The sequence below is a fragment of the Gavialis gangeticus genome, unplaced genomic scaffold, assembly GCF_001723915.1.
Source record: "Gavialis gangeticus isolate Ggan-Ray unplaced genomic scaffold, GavGan_comp1, whole genome shotgun sequence".
Lineage (NCBI taxonomy): Eukaryota > Metazoa > Chordata > Crocodylia > Gavialidae > Gavialis > Gavialis gangeticus.
This window is the reverse complement of record NW_017729029.1, coordinates 78,258,964-78,279,576: the sequence shown is the minus strand read 5'-3', so window position 1 is coordinate 78,279,576 and position 20,613 is coordinate 78,258,964. Positions and strand designations below refer to the sequence as shown.

Genomic DNA, 20,613 nt, shown 5'->3' with positions numbered 1-20,613 from the left:
GTGCCAGCGGCTGGGGTGGGGCGAGGAGGGGCCGCGGGGGCGTGTTTAGGCGGGAAGCCGCGGGTGGGGGAGGGGCTGCTGCCCCGTGACGCGCCGCCCGTTGCTGTGCTCCGCGTGCAGGGACCCGCCGCCGCCATGGGCAAGGGCGACCCCAACAAGCCGCGGGGCAAGATGTCTTCGTACGCCTACTTCGTGCAGACATGCCGCGAGGAGCACAAGAAGAAGCACCCAGACTCCTCCGTCAACTTCGCTGAGTTCTCGCGGAAGTGCTCGGAGCGGTGGAAGGTGAGCGCGGGCCGGGCCCGGCCGGGCGGGGACAGGAGAGGAGAGGAGAGCAGGCGCTGCCTGGGCAGCAGCTGCCGGGGGTGGGCGCTGGAGGCGGGCGGGCGGGCCCTGCCGCGGCTCTGATCCCTCCTCCCTGCTCGGCTCTCGCAGACCATGTCCGGCAAGGAGAAGGGCAAGTTCGAGGAAATGGCAAAAGGAGACAAAGCTCGTTATGACAGGGAGATGAAGAATTACGTTCCCCCCAAAGGCGAGAAGAAGGGAAAGAAAAAGGACCCCAATGCCCCCAAAAGGCCACCGTAAGTTGTCATCCTGGAGGGAGGAGGAGGGAGTGGGCGTTCTCCATTTTCACCCGCGTGAAACATGGTTGGGTTTTTTCCCCTCCCTCTCCTTAGATCTGCCTTCTTCCTCTTCTGTTCCGAGCATCGCCCAAAGATCAAGACGGAACATCCTGGCCTGTCTATTGGGGACACAGCCAAGAAGCTAGGTGAAATGTGGTCTGAGCAGTCAGCCAAAGATAAACAGCCATATGAACAGAAAGCAGCAAAACTAAAGGAGAAATACGAAAAGGTATGGTGAAAACAGCCAGGAATGCACAGGCTGAGCAGTTAGAAATGAGATGGCAGCATTCACCCTGCTGTACCCAAAACTGCACTTGGCTCAGTTGCAGTCATAAACACTGTGTGATGTTTGAAACTGAAGAATGGTCAAAATGCCTAGTCATTAGCCCCAAGGAAGGTGGTGTATTGATCTGAAGATTTTAAGCCTTGTATGGGGGAAAGTAAAACAAATCATTTAACTTGGTGGCTTTCTCTCTTCCATACTGCAACTGCAAATTAAAACAGAAATGCATCTGTGACCACTTCCATAAATGCCTCCATAATACATGGCCTGAATGCCTGAACCCAGGTGAAAGCACAGGAGTCTTAAGTGGCAAACATGACTTGTATCCTCATGTGTTTTACATGCATCTTGCTATCCAGTATACTAACAAAATCTTTTAAAACTGGTATTAAACTAGCATTTATAAAACTTCTGTTACCAGAAACTCAGTGTCTTTATTTTTTTAGGATATTGCAGCATATCGTGCCAAGAGCAAGAGTGATGCGGGGAAAAAGGGTCCAGGTAGGCCTGCAGGATCTAAGAAGAAGGCAGAGCCAGAAGAAGAGGATGAGGAGGAGGAAGATGATGACGAGGAGGAGGAGGAGGAAGAGGACGAGGAGTAAATAGTTCTTCTGCTGTAAAGATTTCTGCTCAAAGCCCAATGTTTTGCTAAGAATGTGAACTCAAGTGCAGCTCATTAGCTTCAGTATAAAAACTGTACAGAATTGTGTATAGGTAATGTGATTCTCTGTAGGGAGACCTATATTTTTTAATGTAAGTGGTAGCTGAGGGCTGCTACACTTCAGTTTGGGGCGGAGGGAGGACCTGATGTCGAATGTTTTTTGCATATTTAATGGTTTTTTTGAAATTCAGTGACTTTTAGCCTGATACCTTGTTTCTTTTCTTGGGTTTTTTTTGTTTGTTTTTAGCAAAGTCAAACAAAGAAGGTAGCATAATAGCTGATCTTATATTTTGTAGGATACTGCCTTGTATTACTTTTTTTAACAACTTTTGTAATAAAATGATGTACATGACTTTCTGTTGTTACTTTCTTTAAACTGCAAGCATGCATAACCATCCAGAAGGAACATTCTGCTACAGTCAAGAACTTAGTTTTGCTTGTAAGCCCTTTTGCAATAGTACTTTACTTAGTCAGTACCCTTGCAAGGCCCTAGGTGTAAGTAGCATTGCTAGCTACTACTGTAACGTTAATAATTGGTGGGGCTTGAATTCAGTGTTTCCTCAAGAGATGAAGGTATCAACATAACATTTACTTATGACACTGTTCTTGTACCTTTGTTAATTTATAACCACTTTTTGGAGTAGAATTCTGTGACTGGTAGTTTTCTTTTAATAACAAATTAGGTTTGAATGTTGCTGGCACTTCTCAGGTTTCCAGTCAGAGGTGGCTTTTGAAGTTTTGTCTGAACGGTTGTGTAATAGCCAGCTAGCAGCCAGTCCTAAAACTCATGTGGTAAATAATAGTTTATCACTTATTTTAGTTCATTGTAGGCTCTATCTAGTCAGGTTTAACATAGGTTCTCAACCCCAGTGAAAAGGGCAGAAATGACATCCAGTCTAACGGCTAGTAATTTTGTCATACTCCTCTAGTACAATAGTTCAATTACTTCATAACATGTTTACATTATGAAATAATGGGCGCTAGGATTTTGCAGCTGTGTAATTTTTACCCCACCCCCTACAAAACCAGGTTTTAAAATTGTGCCTTAGGTCATAATTTTAGATGGGGTTAATTCTGTTTTCACTGTAGGCACACTCAGTACAGTGATTCTCAACTAAGGTGCCAGGCGATCCTCTTATGGAGACTGAACAATATTAGGTATGCAACTGCCTAAGCAAAATTCACAAGCCCAGAGAAAAAAAAATGTAACTGTCAAGAACATTCTGAGTTTTTTGCAGCAAAAGAGTTCTGTTTTGTAGACAAGAAACTAGTGAAAGGTAAGAGCTTGGATTTTTTTGAGGTGCCTTGAATCTAGAAAGGTTGAGAACCAAATTAAAGAAAATCAACCTTAGTAAATAAGTACGTATGCTATATAAGTTTATATAGCTATTATGCCACTGTTAAGCATTTCCCTATACTTACAGACTAGAAAAACTTTTTTTTTCCTGCTGTAAGTAAGTATTTGGAAAAGCTGTTTTTACTCAGCCTTTTGGACAGGGTAGATTATATACATTTTTAATTAAAAAAATTTGAGGAAAAAATACTAAAAAGTTAATATTGTTCCAAATTTGGGAAAGTTATGTACTTAAATGCTGCTACCTAGATTCCTTTCTTTCCCAAGCAAGATGGGTCTATAAAAAAATTTGATAATTTATGTTAACATTTAAATTAACAAAAGCCATCAACAGTGGCAAAAGATGTTCTTAGGGCTCAGAAGCCCTATGTTAGTGTTTGACAGTAGGAAACGTTCTGAACTGAAATTCAGCTCGTAGTATAGACAAGATGCAAAGTAATGGACTGACAGGTTAAATGATAAACAATCAGAAAAGTAGTACTGGAAGGGACCCCCAGCCTAGAGGTCATCTAGGCGAGATCATCCCTGTCCAAATAGTCCCAAGCAAGTTTTTGTCTAGCCCATGGCTTTTTCTTACTACGTACCCCTTTCCAGATTTACCAGCTGCCTGTGTACCCCTATCAGCACATGTTTTAACCCTTTAAACGCCAATTATAATGAAAAGTCAGCCATTATACAATTTCTCCCAAAAGCCCCCCAGAGATATGTGCATACCCCTGGAGGTATGCAAGACCACTGTTTGGGAACCCCTGGTCTAATCTCTTACTAAGACTACGCAGGGAGCTTTACCATGAGTGAAAAAATATATCACCCTAACCTGCCACAAGTAAAGCAGAAGGACTGTGGTGCTCGGGATAAACACAGAATTCCCTGATCTACTAGAGACTGATGTGAACTTCAACAAGTCTCTCGAAGTCAGGTTTTTAGTTATTTAAAGCAGGACTGTCCAACTTGCATGTGCTGCCTGCATGTAACCCCTGACCTGCACATCAAGCTGTGACGATTGTTTGTCATCCCTGCCTCTCCCCCGCCCCTCCCCCCATGTTCTCCAATGTACAGGTTTCTATGAAAAATAGGGCTTCTCAATACACCCCCCTCAGGTTATAAACTTTTTAAAGATTTCAAAATGCTCTAAGACTTCTTAGTCAAGAACCCTTTTGGTGATCATCACTTGCACTTAAGCCGTTAGCACACAGTGGGCGCGTCTACACAAGTGCCCCTATTAGGGTGCATTAAACTAATAAACTCAGTAGCAGGGTAATACTTGTAAAGCGGAGCAGCACAGGGCATAGCCCTGCCTCCTCAGGCTTCCAGCAGCACCCAAAAGGGCCAGATATGATCAGTTGGTGAGCTAAATATAGCTCATGAGCTATATTTTGCCCACCTCTACAATGGAACCAATACACGCAATCCTGAACTCATTCCACCAGGGCCCAACCACAGAAAGTAGGTCCACCTTCTCTACCTCAAATCTGTTTTATTTGCCCAAGTGTAGCAAAAAGTATGTGAACTCAAGCCACTGGTCATGCTAGCCAGCACAGAATATATTATAACCATAAGGTCAAAAACTATGAGTCAGTTGCTATCAGCAGATTCAGCAACAAAAAGTTTAGCCTTAGCACATCTGAATATCACACACAATAACAAAGTTTGATAAAACTAAAAATCCACTTTGAGGTTTGGGGAGGAAATAATTGAGTCCTTGGGTCTCCAGTATGACAGCAAATAAGAGATCTCCTAAAGGTTTTGCTTCTAGGTAACAGACTACAGCTCTTTACTTTGGCACAGGAGCATGTCTCTTCATATATATATACACATATGGCTTAGTAAAAGAAGGATGTGGCTTAATAAAAGACGACCAGCCAGGAAAATTATTTAATATGGAATTCAGAAATAATCGTTAGCAGGAACTTAGGGTGAGTATGCAGCAGCAACCCAAATGGAGGAAGAGTAAGGTAAAAGTGACATCAGGGCATGGATTTCACTTATGTTTCTTGCTGAAACAGTAGCCTCCAAGAAGGCCCTCTTCATAGAAAAGTGAATGGGATGCCACTGGCTCAAACACCAAACATATTAGTAACTGTGGTGCCAGGTTCTTTATGCACAAAAAGGTTGTAGCCAACCCCTTTAGGTATCTCAGGGAGACGGAATGAAAAAGATGGCCCTTGACATGCAAACTTAGCAGACAGGCCAAGCTACTTGCTAAATAAAACTTGACTGAACTAAGGGGTAAATTCAAGTTCCTCAGTACGAAGAGGTAATCCAGGGATACAGGTTGTAGCCATATTGGTCTACAGACAAAAGGTATCAGAACTCTGGGTAGAGGTGATACTTTTATTAGACTAACTAGATATTTGCAAAAAAATACATATAAATATTTGCAAGCTTTTGGGCGCATACCCTTCTTCAGGTACAGAAGAATGCAGAGACTGTAAAATTTCTCCTAGGTGGAAATGAAAATTCATATTTCACAGGAGAGCTGAAAGTGTTGTATGATTTCCTGGTTGGAAAAGTTCATTTCATGCAAATTAGGCTGCAATAAAAGCTAGAGCAGTCTATTTACCTCAAAGTTGTCTGATGGCAAGCAGGATGTTAAATTATGTTTCCTTCTGGTTATGATGCTTCATATTTCACAGGAGGATAGGTTGATAGAAGGCTGTCCTGGGCAAGGAATTTCTTGTGTGTTGAGGCAGCTCTCTGAGCTTGCAAATTTGGCTCGTAACAAAAAGCAGGAGCAAAGGTGTCCACTTTCAGGTTTCAAGGTGTTGAATTTTGCTTCCTTGTAAAATTATGAAGCTTTCATTTTAAAAATGACTAATTTTGATATCTTTCATATTTCAGGGATACAGGTTGTAACTGTATTGGTCTACAGGCAAAAAGAATCAGAACTCTGGGTAGACCATCTTTTATTAGACCAACTAGATATTTGCAAAAAAAGTTTCTTTATTTGCAAGTTTTCAAACACACACACCTTTCTTCAGATATAGGAGAATGCAAAGTGGTAATCCAAGCAGAGGGAATGGAAGACAAATTGCAGAGATACTGTTCTTCCACACCAGGCAGACAAGTGTGCTAGGTGTGTATGGTAGAAACCTTCCTGCTGTGGAAAAGGCAATCCTTAACAGGATCAGAGTAGTCCCGTTATATCTATGAATCACCCATCAGTCAGGCAAAAAGAGTACAGGTGAAGTGGCCTGCCACTGTCTTGAGAGTTGGGAAGCAGTGATAGAGGGATGCAGTACAACTTGGTTAACAGCAGGAGGTCCAGGAACCAAGGTTGTCTTGGCCAGGCTCACGGTAGCAAGATGACCTGAGTTTGATATTTCTTCACATTGCTGATGACTCAAGAAATTAGGAGCAGAGGAAGGCAGGCATGATACCCTTCCACCACTGTACTGAAAAAAAACAGAGTTTTCTGAGCCTGGCTTTAGAAAAGAAAAAACTGATACTTTATGTTCCTCTCTGTTGAGAGCAGATCTATCCTCAAGAAAGCCCCAAACAGAAGATAAATGGAAAGGGTGATCTGCTCTCATGTGGTACAAACCAGGCAAATCAACTGTGGAGAGGTGAATTTGATGGTGGATATACCAATGCCATAGTGGTAGAAGTTCCTTGAGAGGGTAGGACTTAATGCCTCCCCGCTTGTTTATGTAAAACATAGAAGTGATACGACCTGTCACCACTTGCACATGGATGTAGGGGAGGAAGTTCTTTGCAGAGCTGTCTGATGGCTCTCTGTTCAAGAAAAGATACATGAAGGGTTGCCTTTGGGACAACTATAATCCATAGTTGATACAATTTCCCACCCTAGATGAGAAGTGTCTATCAACTTGATTGTTGGTGGCAGAGGCTGGAAAAGCACCCCTTTGCAAGACGAAAAAGGCCAGGACATCACTTGCACTTTTATATGGAATCTCTCAAGGGATTGGACTGATTGTATTCAGATTTGCATGCTTCTGTGGTGTAGTCTGGCATGTGATATTGCAAAAGTGAAAGATACTATGTGGCCAAGGAGGGAGAAGTACAATTTTACTGACATATTTGGATGTCTCTCCAACTTGAGAAACAAACTGCTTTGTAGTGAGAAAGTCATCAGGGGGTAACCCTCTGCCACACTGTCCAGGATACTCCCTTGAAGACTGAACCAGTAGCAGAACTAATTTCTGGCAACTTACCCTGACACCCAGAGACTGGAAAGGTGTGATTTTCACCTGACTGGCCAAAACAGTTATGACTATAAAAACTTTTTAGACAGTTCGTGTGGTAAGAAAAAATGACTGCCTGCAAAAGGCTGAATAGCAATGTGAAAGTAGGCACCTTGTAGGTCAAGAGATGACAAGCAGTTTTCTGTTGCAGAGATAGAGTGGTTATTGGTACTGCAACTGTTTTAAGCTTATATTTTTGAATATACTGATTCAGGTTTCTCAAGTCCAGGACTGATTGTTGTTCATTCTCTTCTCTTTGGAACCAGACAATAAGTGCTGTACAATCCCTTCCCTCTCAGGTGAGTTGGAACATGTTCCTCTGCTCCAGGAAACAAACAAAAATAAAAGACTATAATTCCTGTTGGAGGCCCCTTCCCCTTGTCAAAATGGTTCCTGCAAAGGGAGAGGTAGGGGGATCAGGAGAGGAAAGAGTAGCAGTCCCAATGACCTAGCCACTTCTAGTTGTATCAAAAGCCAGGAAGTCTACAATAGTGATGGTTTAAACAGAGAAGAAAATGGTGAGGTAGTTGTAAAAAAGGGAGAGAGGGAGGAATTGAAATTTTCTTTTCAGTATATCCTCAAGGCTCCTTTAATAGACTTGTCGCAATGAGAGAAGTATGAAGTTCCAAACTGCTGGTATCTATGTAGCCTCTGCCTCTTTGGAGGCTCAAACTGGCATGTAAGAACAGAGGGAACAGATGCTGATCAGAGGAAACGATTGGGCAGAGGTTGCCTGTGGGACAAGAACTGGTGGCAACAAGGTTTAAGTGGTCATGAAGGGCATTTATACAGATACCTTTTTGTCCCATGATGTATTGGAAATCCACCGCTTTGGAGCAGACTCAGTTAATTGAGTCTGCTCCACATATGAGCTGATGTGAACTGCACCGCACTGCATGCAGCTGTATAAGTGGTGACATGCGTGTCAGCATGCAGAAAATGGCAGCAGTGCACTTTTGATTAAAACACCTTCTATGTGTTTTAGTTCAAAAGCATGCCACTGGCATTTTCTCAGCACTGACATGCATTTTACCACTTATACAACTGCATGTGGCGCAGCAGAGTTGGCATCAGCTGTGGTGCTTGCATGTGTAAAAATGCCCAAAGATAGCTAGATTTGAAGCAAGCACAGAGTATTTTCATGAACAGAATCTCATCAGTCTTGCTGCTGAACAGCTGGACACCCTTAAATGGAAGACTGTCAACTTTTCTAGACAGACTCAAGCTGAGAAACAAAGATATTTTCCTTGTGGCTATAAAGTGCAATGCACTATCCAGTGTTGAGAGCTGCTTGTCAAGCAGTCTTAGAAACCAGTTTGCCTTCCATATGCAACATAGGAAGTAATCCTTAGTGCTGCAGACCATGTCTAGCTAGTTGGTTATATAGTTTGAAGTCTTATCTGGGTCTGGGAGTTTGCAATGTGGAATTCAAACCTGCAAAAGAGTAGGTCTTCTTATCAAATAGAGCCAGGTGTCTTGGTTCCTTCTCCTTTGCAGCTGCTAGAATAAGCGAGGGTGAGACTGGGTACGAGTGGGGAAATTCTGCACCTTTTGGGGGCACTGTATTTTTTGTCCATTTGTTTGTCAACAGAGAAGACAGGTTCAGGAGAGTGCCAAATTTTATGGTTTCAATGCTGAAGGAAAAATAGTCAGTGCGGAGGAAGATATGAAGTGAAGGTCCCAATCAGAGCAAGACCAGCATCACAATGGCTGAATATAGAGATGATGACTGTGGTGTCAATTTGAAAGACCTTTTTTACTCTTGATATGTGAGACCCGTGAAAGTGTGATCAATCTGGAATCTGCACATATGGATGGGCCTGAGGATTTGATACACCCAACTCTCAGTCTCTGTGGAAGGCCTCCAAGACAAACATTCTGGGAATCAGCTCTATAAACCTCCTCCAGATCCCTACACAACTGGGAGTTCTTAGCTCCAAAATGATCAGTATAACCATTCTTATGAGTTCAGTGCATTCCCAAGCACTCAGTGCATTCAGAAATGTTTGTGGGATGAGTCAGGACTTTGTGAGAAGATGTCAGGGATGAGGAGCAGAGGCATAACAAGGCAGCCAAGTGCCTGGAACAGTTGCAACACATGGGGACAGTGGCAACTTCTGAAGGCTACCATGGCACTGGCATGATTGTGGAGCTGCAGTGGCAGCTGTTTTTTTCAGCCCCCTGTTGGTGCCTGGGGCAGCTGCCTGGTTTGGCTGCCCTGGTTGCCCCACCCTAGTTATGCTACTGATGAGGAGCCCTTCCTCCTTCTCCTAGTCAGTGAGCAATAAGGAGTCATTGTTTCAGTAGCCAGCCATTAGCTGCTGTGCTGGCAAGAAGCTGACCCCACAAAACACTGCTTTAAACTCAACAGGGATGACTGAGATGAACTCACTGCACTAATTTCCTGGTAAGCTCACTGAAGGTTGACCCAAGGTCTTTCTTCTTTCTAGGCCTGAGCTATTGAAGGAAGGGACCTAGATTGATGGACATTCTGCCTCCCACAGTTCATCCAATACTCTTTTACCTGTAGCTTTGCTTTAGGTCCCCCCTTGCAGCTTCCATTTAACCTCCACCATCATGCTGTGGGATACATTACCCCTACTGATAACTATTGATAACTTGTGATAACGTCATTGATTTTGAACTTTGCTCCAGTTGACCTCATTCCAGTTAAACATAAAGCCATTTCTTTGGCAATCAAAACCATTGACAGCTCTTTGCTGTCTTTCAGAGCTGTTACCTTTAAGATGGCCCCTCATAGGTCATCTTTCAATTGCATAGTGGGTCATTACAATTTGACTTTATCCACTTGGTACTTTGTATTTCTTGGTCTGGGTCTGAAATATCTGATTCAGTTCAGACTACTACCATCCAAATGCAAACCCTCTACTATCACATGGGCCATGCAACTGCCTGTCTGACTTCCAGTCTGAGGTGGCAATGCCTTTTGGGCTGTCTACACATTGTCAGAATGAGAACATGCAGCTCTGAGAGACTTCCAAGAAAACTTTACAAAAGGATTCATTTGCTTATCTACCTCCCTGGCAGATGTCCAGTCTCTGCTAAAGGCTGGCTACTACGCTTCTTTGTAGACTAGTGGTCACTCAGTAGGGTCCCCTTTCATAATCAGTATGTGGTGTCCCTCATTAATGAATTATCCAAGAAACTCCAGACTTTCATCAAACGTAACCTTTAGGGGCAAACGATTTGATCTGTATCTTCAAGGGTGACTAACATATTTTATACCTACTACAGCCACTTTGAATATCTCATTATGTCTTTTGGGCTCTTTAGTGCCCTAACTAAAGCATTTTATAGATACGTTACATCATTAAAAACACTGTATTTTGTATTAGACTTGCTTGCAGTGGCGCATCTAAACAACTCGCTCTTTTTCTTGAAACACCAAGAGCAACACAACCAATAATCAGTAGACCACACTAATCACATCCCCATCCTGACAGTTGGTGTGAAGCTGTGCAATGTCAGGGAAGACAGCAGCTGCCATGAAGAGGTGACACCTGCTCAAAGCCCTGCTACCAGGGCTGAAGTCAAGGATTTGCCAAGAAAGAATATATGGCATTTTATCTTGACTTCCTATCTCAACCTAGCTTAAAAGGACTGGAAAATATCACACTTGTTGGGTGTCCAAGCCTTTCCAAGGCAACAGAGAGTAAGAGGCAGGAACCAACCCTGCACAAGAGTAGAAGCTTTGAAACCCCAGTAACTTTGATGAAAGTATCACGAAAATAATAGAAAGTGGAAGGGTCTCGAATAAAACAGGAAAAGCAAGCAAAAGCTTGGTCTCAAGGTACCTGAAAACAGAAGAATGGCACAACATAATGTGGTCCCAAAACAAAATGGTGCGTGTTGAAGGGAGGGGGAAATGGTAATACTGTCCCTGTCCCTCACAAAAAAAAAGAAGGAACTCCGATATGAAGAAAATACCCAAAGAAACAGAGAAAGGTCAGAGGAAAAAAAGGGAAAAGCATGGGAAACAAGGTCTCTCCCAAACTCACTAGGGGGGACCAGAAGGGTTTGGGAGAGACCTTGTTTCCCCTAGCGCCCCCTGGCATAACAAGGAATAACGGCCACAAGTTGATGGAGAAGAGGTTTAGATTAGACATCCGTAAGAACTACTTCACGGTCAGGGCGGCTAGGATCTGGAACAAACTTCCAAGGGAAGTGGTGCTGGCTCCTACCCGGGGGGTCTTTAAGAAGAGGCTTGATGCCTACCTAGCTGGGATCATTTGAGCCCAGTTTTTCTCCTGCCCAGGCAGGGGGTCAGACTTGAAGATCTACAAAGTCCCTTCCGACCCTACTTCTATGATTCTATGGTGTAGGGCTTATAAGCAGCATGAAGAAACTCTGTTCCTGACAGGAACCAGCTAGTGCAATATCTCTGACTGGTAGGAAAGGCTCCTGTGACAGAGAGTTAATGTGACCACAGCATATTTGGCAAGGCTGGCTGTAAAAAAGAATTCCATTTTATTAGGGGAAAAAAGTATTCAGCAGTTGCCCTTTTCCATTTCAGAGACTGTTCAATTCAAATCAGGGTTACACCTAGGTCCCTACATCCCAGGTGAGTGCCTTTATCACTGATTTATTTTGGACAGTCTTTCTCTTCCTCTCCCATCCCCACTCTCCTGAACCTGAGAAAACATTCTGATTAAAGTTTTAACAAAACCAATGCATTTGTGAAAAGTTTCAGTTTTGTGAGTTAGCATTTTCCTGACCATTTTCTGTCCTTCAAACCTGTTCCAGAGGTCTTTCCTAGGCTTATTTTTTGTGAACACATTGGTTTCACATCACCTCTTCTTTTGTCCAATCAGGTTTGGGCAGGGGAATACCGTGTCCAACTGTGCTAAGAAGCAACTCTGAGTGAGAGTTTTGTTACCATTTCTCTGGAACAACTGGGCTCTCGCATGACAATAAGGACCTAAATAAAAGTAAAATAGAGTAGTTTCAATATTTTAAAATAAGTACTATTTGACGTTTTCAATTTAGATTCAGGGAAAAGAACTCTTAAAAAGACATGAAATAATCAGTATAGAAGTATAGTATAAGTATGGTAAAACCCACAAGTTAAAATATTTTATTTTATTTTCCTCACCTAAAAAACAAGCAACCCAGAATTAAGATGTACATAGGATTCCCAGATTTATCCCTAATAAAACTTTTGAGGATTTATACAATTTCTACAGAAACATACAGTGTATCAAAATCTGCATAAATCAAATTTATAAAATGTGTAGAAATGCATAGTGATATTATCATCAACTTACAAAGCAAGGAAATGGGAATTTTTTTTCCCCAAGCAGGCTACAGTAGGAAAAAGTCATTACAGCAACAGCTTCTGATGTTCTCATGTTTTGTAAGGTTTGCAGTCTCACATACAGATTCATATTCACATACAGCATCAGTTTTTAATGAATTGCACAAAACACCCATTTAAAATGCACACCTGCACAATTTATGTGCCACCTTTCTTTCACTTATGCATAGTAACATGATTAAATTAATCTACCCAACACAAAAAAATGGAGTCAGTTTTCATACACACAAAAACAAAAAGTACCTACACCCTTATTTTCCTTTTTCCAGTTTTCCATCCTTTATTTTCTTTTTCACACCTTTTGAAGGATAGCTGAACAGTTTAAGGACACCGGAGAATATCTTAAATCATTTATATATATGTGCAGACAGGCAGGCCAGTAAAGCTTAAACTCTGCTTCTACTTACAACACCATTCATTAACTTCAGTGGAAATTCCATCCAATGGTAGTCTAGATCTGAGGGCAGAATTTGGTCCTTGAAACAAATACTTTCAAACCTCCAAGTCATATGTTGTATACTTAACTATGACTTTGTGATGTCATCAATACCTCACTATCACAGAACCTTAAACTGGGAAAAGAAGAGGACTAGATATTGCATAATTTACATTATTCAGTGTAAATATTTCTATTTTCAAGGGAATGGGCCTAATAGAAATTCCCAATTAAGAAGCTAATTTGTACACATTCTAGTTTGCACACAACTGCAGTTGCATTGTAATTAAACAATTAGGTAACTATGTTTTAATTTGGGGTTGTACCTCTACAGGAGTTCATAACTACATTCATTGAAAAAAAGAGCACTTAATTTGAACAGATACAGCTTCAGGTTTTCGTATCCTCTTTTCAAGTTTAATTCTGAATCTATAATTTCAAAGTCTGCACATATATGTTAATGATTTTTTTTAATTTTAAAGTTTCAGCTCATATGCAAGTAAATTCCATTTACAGTTATAATGTAAGTGAAACATTGGATAAGTCCTAGTTTTATACATTGTGCAGCTTTAGCTTTTTCATATAAGGCATGAAAGAACAGTTAGTGCTTGGAGTTCTTAGCTGTAATTCAGAGTGCTTACTTTCATCAAATGTATCAACACAGTGCTAACTTTCAGGTTCAGTTTTCCTTTGCAATATATATATATATATATATATATATAGTTAAAGTTCAGTTTCTTCAACACTATTTAACATACCAGGTGTATGGAACTTAGTGCTACTCAGCATCCCTGGTTTAACTTCCTTAAAATTCCAATGGTTATAGCACCTGCAGCAAATGGGCATATTGCAGTACTTTTGGAAACCCAGAGAATATTTCTGGTCTGTGCCTTATTTGACTCGTCAATATCTGAGGAGGACAGCAGTCAAAGTGGCTACCCAAATTTACCTTCAGTAATATAGTAATTTCATGGGCAGTACAAATGATCCCTATCAAGGTGACAGCTCAACATATCCATACTATAAATTCTGTCAAATATTTGACTTGTAAAATATATAGAGAAATGAAAGAGGCACTAAATATGTTGAAATTCACCTTTCAAAAAAGCAGCATGAGTGTGAAAGAAGGCCACCCTGGCTAATAACCTGTGGCAGTGCTAGGTAAGATGTAAAATTAAATAAAAAGATACAACAGGTTGATAATCACCAAGTTATATGAATAAGTCTGGTTACTCCAACCTTTCAAGTGTGTGTAAAAAAACTGCCTTCAGACCCCTGAGTGTAATCCCAAAGAAGACAACAGTGCTTTTAACTTTGTTCCTATGCAACACAGCTAAAAGCACATTATATTACCAACATCTGAAAACAAAAAGATGTAAACATCTACAAAGTTTAAGGTAAAAGCAGTTTTGTAAACATTAACTGCAGATGATAATGTTATTGTAATAATCACAGTTCATCTATGTCCTTCATCCAAGTTGAGAGGTTCCAGGCTTGCAGCTGTACAAAGTTAATAGTTGCAGCAGTTTTCAGGCTATTCTCAGTCCTGTACATATTAACATGTCAGTAGGTAGGGGTTTTTTGTCTACACACTAAGAATGTTGTTCATTTCCCATTTTTGTGTTGCTTTACTGGAGTCACACTCAGAGATAAAGACCTGATGTAGGACCTCTGAACGATCTAAGCATTTCCCCGAAGGAATATGAGTAAATCTGTGCAGATTCTGTAAAACAAAAAATCATTAGAAATAAATTGACTTTTTCCCACCTACTATATGCAGCGATCTTTTGGAATGAAAACAAGTTACCTATAGTTCCAGTGAAAGGCTCAATTATAAATTAATTTGAATAATTTGTTATGCTTATATTTTCTCATCCTGCAATACCACTAGTTGGTAAAGAAATGCATTTTGGTGTACTTTAAAAACCACACTTTCACACCTTAGTATCACAACTGTTTCTAAAATAGTTTTTCAATATTACTGCCCATCACAGAATTAAAGAATAACAGTATAAAGTATAGATGCATTTAAATGTGTCCTTTGCTACTTAGCTCTTACACGTGCTCCTGATGCTGCCATCTCATCTAAGGTTGTAAACACAATAGTGACACTCAGCGCATTAACACAAGCGAGAGAAGTTATAGTTTTTGGCTCAGCTTTCTCACTTTTTCTTTTTCCTTGACCGGAAAAGCACACATGTAAGAAACTTTGGCCGCAGAACATCAGAAGGCCCAACTGCCCAACCAGATATAGCCATGATCTCTGGTGTCCTTGACCACTACCAATGAATATTTAGAGTTGTGTTTGCATCACCTCTGTTTTGCATCCAGAAGTACCACTGATAAGTATGACCCATTCCCTCATTCCTGTGCTCTGTATTCCATATAACCTAGAAATAAGGCAAGGTAGCTACCTTAAGAGTAGGCCTGAATTCTTCTAAGGCCTCCTGTCTTGTCAGTGGTTACTGGCTTATGATCAAAGTCAGACTAAGGCAGTTACTTTGCTTAATACCTCAAGGCCCAGCCAGCCCCTCCACCACCAGACCCCACCACCCAGAGCATAAAGCTGAACACCCCCCCCTTCCCTGGTGTTCCCTGCAAGCCCAGTCCTGCTCTACCCTGGCTCAAATTGCTGCTTCCCAGGCACACATGTAGGTGCTATGCCCAAGAGCAGCTGACTGGTAAAAACTGCTCTGGAGTTTATTGCTTCACCTTCTTTTCACATGCAGATGCATCCTCTCTGTACTGCTGAGAATTTAGCATACCCAGTATGCTAGATAGGCATCTTCTATTGGTTGTAGTCATAAAAATCAATGTGAGAGTGCATTCTGGCATTCAACACTTCAAATATATATTTTGGCCCTCAGATATAATCAACTGTGAGTAAACATGTATTTGAAGGATAGATTTTACCTTTAGTTCTCTACAGGAACAAAAACTCTAACCTTGGTACTTAAGGTAAAGTAAAACAAGCATTTTAAAAGTTAGATTCTAGACAGACTTTCTGCAAAGGTATACTGACATACCAATTCTTAAAATTTCAGATACCACACAGCTGCAGTGGACTTGTACCATAGCCATACTTCAGAAGACATGTTACTCAGGGAATATGCAGTTAATGCAAATGAAAAACAAGTGCTGAACAAAGCACAAGGCAATGTAAATAAGTAATTGGTCTCTATTTCTGTATGATTAAAATACATATTTGTTGAAAGCAGCACCATGTCAATTTAGACATCACATTCAAATTACTATTAAAATTACATTAATCTAGCTGTTAAACTTTACTCCAGAGACTATGTTCTCTTATGACTGCACTGACATTGTGGAACACTCTACTGATAGGAAGTACATTAACAGGAAGGTTTTTGTGACCACAGGTTGTTGCAATCTCCATTACTAGTATGGAGATCAGAGTAATGCCAAAGGGACTGTGCTAATAGAGCTGGGACAAACCTTTTTGGCAGGCATGCCACAAATTAGATCTGTACCCCTCCCCAAGATGTAACGCCAATTCCCTTCCCCTACCCAGTCTACTCTTCTACTCCCTGCCCCATCTGCTGCTCTGTTTGCTGCTTCCTGCCCTACCTGCCATTGTGCTGTCTGTCCCCTCCCTGATTTGCCACATGCCACACAGAGGTTGCCTGTGACACTTGTGGCACGTGCTGCATGTTGCCCACATCTATGCTAATTTATCATATATCTATGATAGTATATGTAGCATAGTGGGATTTAAAGGGGCTTTTCTGCAGCGGAAGTCCTGGAAGAAACAAGATATAGTGGCAACAGATCACATTTCCCATCAAGATCAATTCCTCCTAATAAAAGAAAAGAGAGAGATTGGCGCAGGGAACTGCAATTTTACTTCTTGCTCCATTAAACATAGCGAATTTGGTCTTGAATCTTTGCTTTCAAGAATAAGAAAAAGAAGTCTAACCAATATGTTAAGGTCCATCTCTTATTCAGTGCCAGTCACTTACCTTGAAGTATTGCCATTCTTTGTATTCATTCAGATTACAATGCATAAGCGTAACTTTTGATCCATCAGCTCCCTTAGTCAAGCACTGGTCATATTGCATGAGCTGATTAGCTTCATTGATTCGGAAAAGCTAAGAGAAACATTTCCAAACATCTTCTTATTACTGTAAACACAACAACTATGAAGTAACTAAAAACCTAAGAACAACAAAATGACATCTTGAAAATTGCATCCGTCTGTGCTTGGGTAGGGCTAATTTACTTTTTGTGGTTTAACACACTAGCTTTTAATAATCAAAATCCAGTTTCTGGATTTAGAAGATTAACAACTTTAGCTTTAAGAAGAAAAAGGATCAATGCAAAATATTTTAACTTGGTGGCTTCTGAAAACAGTTGAAAAACATAATTTTATGAATTGATGGCTATTTTACTACTACCTCTCAAAAAAGCTAGTAGCCACTGAATTTTATCCTGGCCAGTAATTCAACTGAGGACACCAACAGAATAGAAGACAAATAAAGACAAATCCAAATACAAACAGACGATTTCTGTTATTTTTTAAGACTGTTATTTGACTTCAAAGTAAGACTGAAAAAGTTAGTTTTTGCAGGTTACCATACTATAGTTCAGACTACATCAACAACATAAGTCAACCAAACATTTTACATGGGAGATGCCATTCTACATCTGACTGCAATACTGCTATGACAAAGCTCAACCATGTGGGCTTCAGTTAATGATACACAATGAAAGCGAAAAGCATTTTGTTGTTAACTCATTCTTACCACTTTGCTTTGAACCTATATATAGGTTCAGCTAATATATAGGCTTTATATTTTGAAAAGATAATCAACTCAAGAGGAGAAAGGTATAGGACTATTTGAAGGATGCTATACTAGTGTTACTGATAGAATTGTGAAGATTAGGAAAAATAGTGTAGTAAACTTTGTAATTACAATTAGCTGTTAGGAATCAAGCTTGGTCACTGCAATTTAGCTTCACTTATAAACTAATCAGGATTTAAATTTCTTCTTTCAAGTGGTGCATTGCATTAGTGTTCCATACAGGTACATTAAAGCAAAACAAGTTTGAGAAATTGCAATTGAGACTAGAGTGTGTAAGGGATTATTTCCTGAGAATTTAACAACTGGTTGAGGTTAAATCATGAATGATCTCTGATACCCAGAGTTCTAACTGTTCTACTGCAATGATACAGATGCTTAACGAAAAGCTTCTGCCTTGTCAATACCTACCTCACAGGTGCCAATCCTAATTCAAGAACTTCTACTGTTTTTCCTAATATCTACATAACTTCTAATTGACATATATACAATTTTACACAATATGTGTGCACCTGCAGCAATATTTCCATTTAACAACATCAATATTATTACATCTAATTTTACAGTCTAAGCAAATCCCAAATTCCCACCCTAGAGTTTGTCCAATTCCTCTCCCACATCTAATCTAGTTTTTTTCAGTAATATAGATTTATGGACAACCTTAGCAGAAAAATAGCTTTTTGACTATTCTTTGCAAATGCTTCTCTCTGGTAGCAGTAGCATCCTCACATGGTTTTCTTCAGATGCTACTGCGCAGTAGTAATGAGCTACTGTGCAGTAGCTTGTTACTACTGCACAGTAGTGTCACGTCATGGATAGTGCCCGCCAACGTGACTTCTAAATGGCGTCTCGTGTAGACGTGCCCTCAGAAAGCAACCCCTTTGAATTTCTAGTTTCTTACCTGATTTCCTCCCATTCTGTGGCATGGTCCGAGTTCAACAATGCCACCATTGTTGTGCCCCATACTATCTATGCAGTAAGCTGTCTCAAAGCCCCTGACCTAGAAAAAAAAGTTTTTTCAGTTTAGCTTGGTCTCTGTGAAAATCTGATTGCTGAAGCAAAGACATTTGGAAAATTCTTATCCTGCTTACAGCAAAAACTACACACACCTTCTGAAGCAAGACTGGATGAAAGTTAAATTAAATGAAAACAATGTTAATTTTTCAGAAGAAAAATAGATTTATGACTCCAATTTCAGAAATTCTTTCTACACCAGTGGTTCCTCTAAAAATACAAACAAGAAGGGAAAACGATACTGAAAATATTTATTTTTTTTAACCAGGGGAAAATCAGTGGAAGATGGACCTGAAAACTAAGTAGCCACTCAATAAGTAATCCTTTAAATATAAGGGGGGGAAATAATAATGAAGGTTAACTAAGTAGCACAGTTGAACAACTTTCTTGGCCATCCTGGCTGCTTACAGATGTGAAAAAAACCCAAAACAAAACAGCAGTTTAGTTTCACCTTACGTCAAGTGCAGCACGTGCTTAGAAGCAGCATCACGTTAGTTTGAATCAGCTATTAGATAAAAGCACCAAAAAGCCCTGCTGAAGCACCTGATCTGTACAGATGCTGGGTAGCCACATCAAACTAATGTGCTTCCTCTTCCAATAAAGAGCCGGGCATTTTTTCCTTCCACATCTGTCAGTGGCCCCTGTGGCAATATTACATAGGTGGAGCAAATGAACATAAGACTCTTAAGTCATTGTGTGATAACTGGTAGCCAATTAAAATAGATAAAAGAAAATTATGGAGAAGCATGTTGCTTCTGGATTGCTGCAACACTATTTTAAGCTTTCCAAAGCTTCTGACTGCTGTTTCTGTTCTCAGGGGTATCCTTTACCAAGTGTCCTTCTTTACCTTCTTTCTTCCTGATGCATCCATTTAGTCTCTTACAGCTTAGGAGCAACATGTAAAAACATTTTCTTGTTCGTGTGCAGGTTTCAGCATCTGTAAAGCTGATGCATTAGCTCAGTACCCTTGGATAAGAAATATGGCTTATGGAAAGCACATTGGTGACCTGGGATTTGCCCGCCCTCAGACTACACAAATTTTGTACAGCCAATTCCCCACAACACGCTCTCTGCAGATACTAATAAATTCCCCCAATCCCCACTATATACTGTACTGCTCTGTGCTTCAGAAGTTATATGAACAGAACTTTTATGGCAGTGAGGTTCTCTAAAGTACTCCACTACACATCACATGGATTAACCAACTGGCCAGAAAATAGGGTGGGACACAGGATTTATCCTCTGTTGGCTAGAATACTTTTTATCTTTGTCTTCACGTCCTTCAAAAATTAATTCAATAAACTCATAGGGCATACAGGACAGGGCTTCTACAGAAATAGTCAACTAACTGGAAAAGACCAGAAAAAAGCACTGCAGCATTGCCTGGTCATTAAGCAGGAAATTCAAGTTAAAAGACAGACTTTTGTAAAAGGGAGTGTTTAAAACAAACAAACAAACACACACACACACACACCACAAGGGGGGGGACAACTTTGAAAAAGTACACTGAATTTAAACCTTGCTTCTGGTTATCCTGTAGTCAAACGAGAATGCTGAAATTATGAGATCCTAGAATTGTAACTGCATACTATGATATCTTATTCAACTATAAATAATAATTAATGCTAAGATGATACTGCTAAGAAAAAGTGCCCACCAAGTATGTTTATAATGCATTTCCTATACTACAGGGAACATGCTACTAGCCAGTTTTATGCTAGAAAGGGGATTATTCCAAATAAGTAATCTTCCCCAATGCCTTCTTTATATAAACACCTTCTTTACATAAACCAGATGAGAATTCATAGTGAAAGAAGGCACAGGGTTGTAGATATCAATGAACTACGATGACAGGCTGAGAGCCATGGGGCTCTTTAGCCTG

General features: G+C 40.5%; 2 protein-coding genes across 2 annotated transcripts in view; one reads left to right on the top strand and one right to left on the bottom strand.

Moving 5' to 3' along the window:
* The window catches only part of HMGB2 (high mobility group box 2), a 2,059-nt gene extending 140 nt beyond the window's left edge, over positions 1-1,919 (top strand). The window contains exons 2-5 of the mRNA XM_019521786.1: positions 106-285; positions 436-581; positions 678-852; positions 1,353-1,919. Of these exons, the coding sequence (XP_019377331.1) occupies positions 136-285; positions 436-581; positions 678-852; positions 1,353-1,508 (627 nt within the window). The 5' untranslated portion in view covers positions 106-135 and the 3' untranslated portion in view covers positions 1,509-1,919. The remainder of the gene's footprint in view (positions 1-105; positions 286-435; positions 582-677; positions 853-1,352) is intronic.
* A 10,274-nt stretch (positions 1,920-12,193) lies between these two features.
* The window catches only part of GALNT7 (polypeptide N-acetylgalactosaminyltransferase 7), a 126,851-nt gene continuing 118,431 nt past the window's right edge, over positions 12,194-20,613 (bottom strand). Inside the window, exons 10-12 of the mRNA XM_019521785.1 lie at positions 18,619-18,717; positions 16,878-17,006; positions 12,194-14,620 (exon numbers count right to left, since the gene is read on the bottom strand). Of these exons, the coding sequence (XP_019377330.1) occupies positions 14,483-14,620; positions 16,878-17,006; positions 18,619-18,717 (366 nt within the window). The 3' untranslated portion in view covers positions 12,194-14,482. The remainder of the gene's footprint in view (positions 14,621-16,877; positions 17,007-18,618; positions 18,718-20,613) is intronic.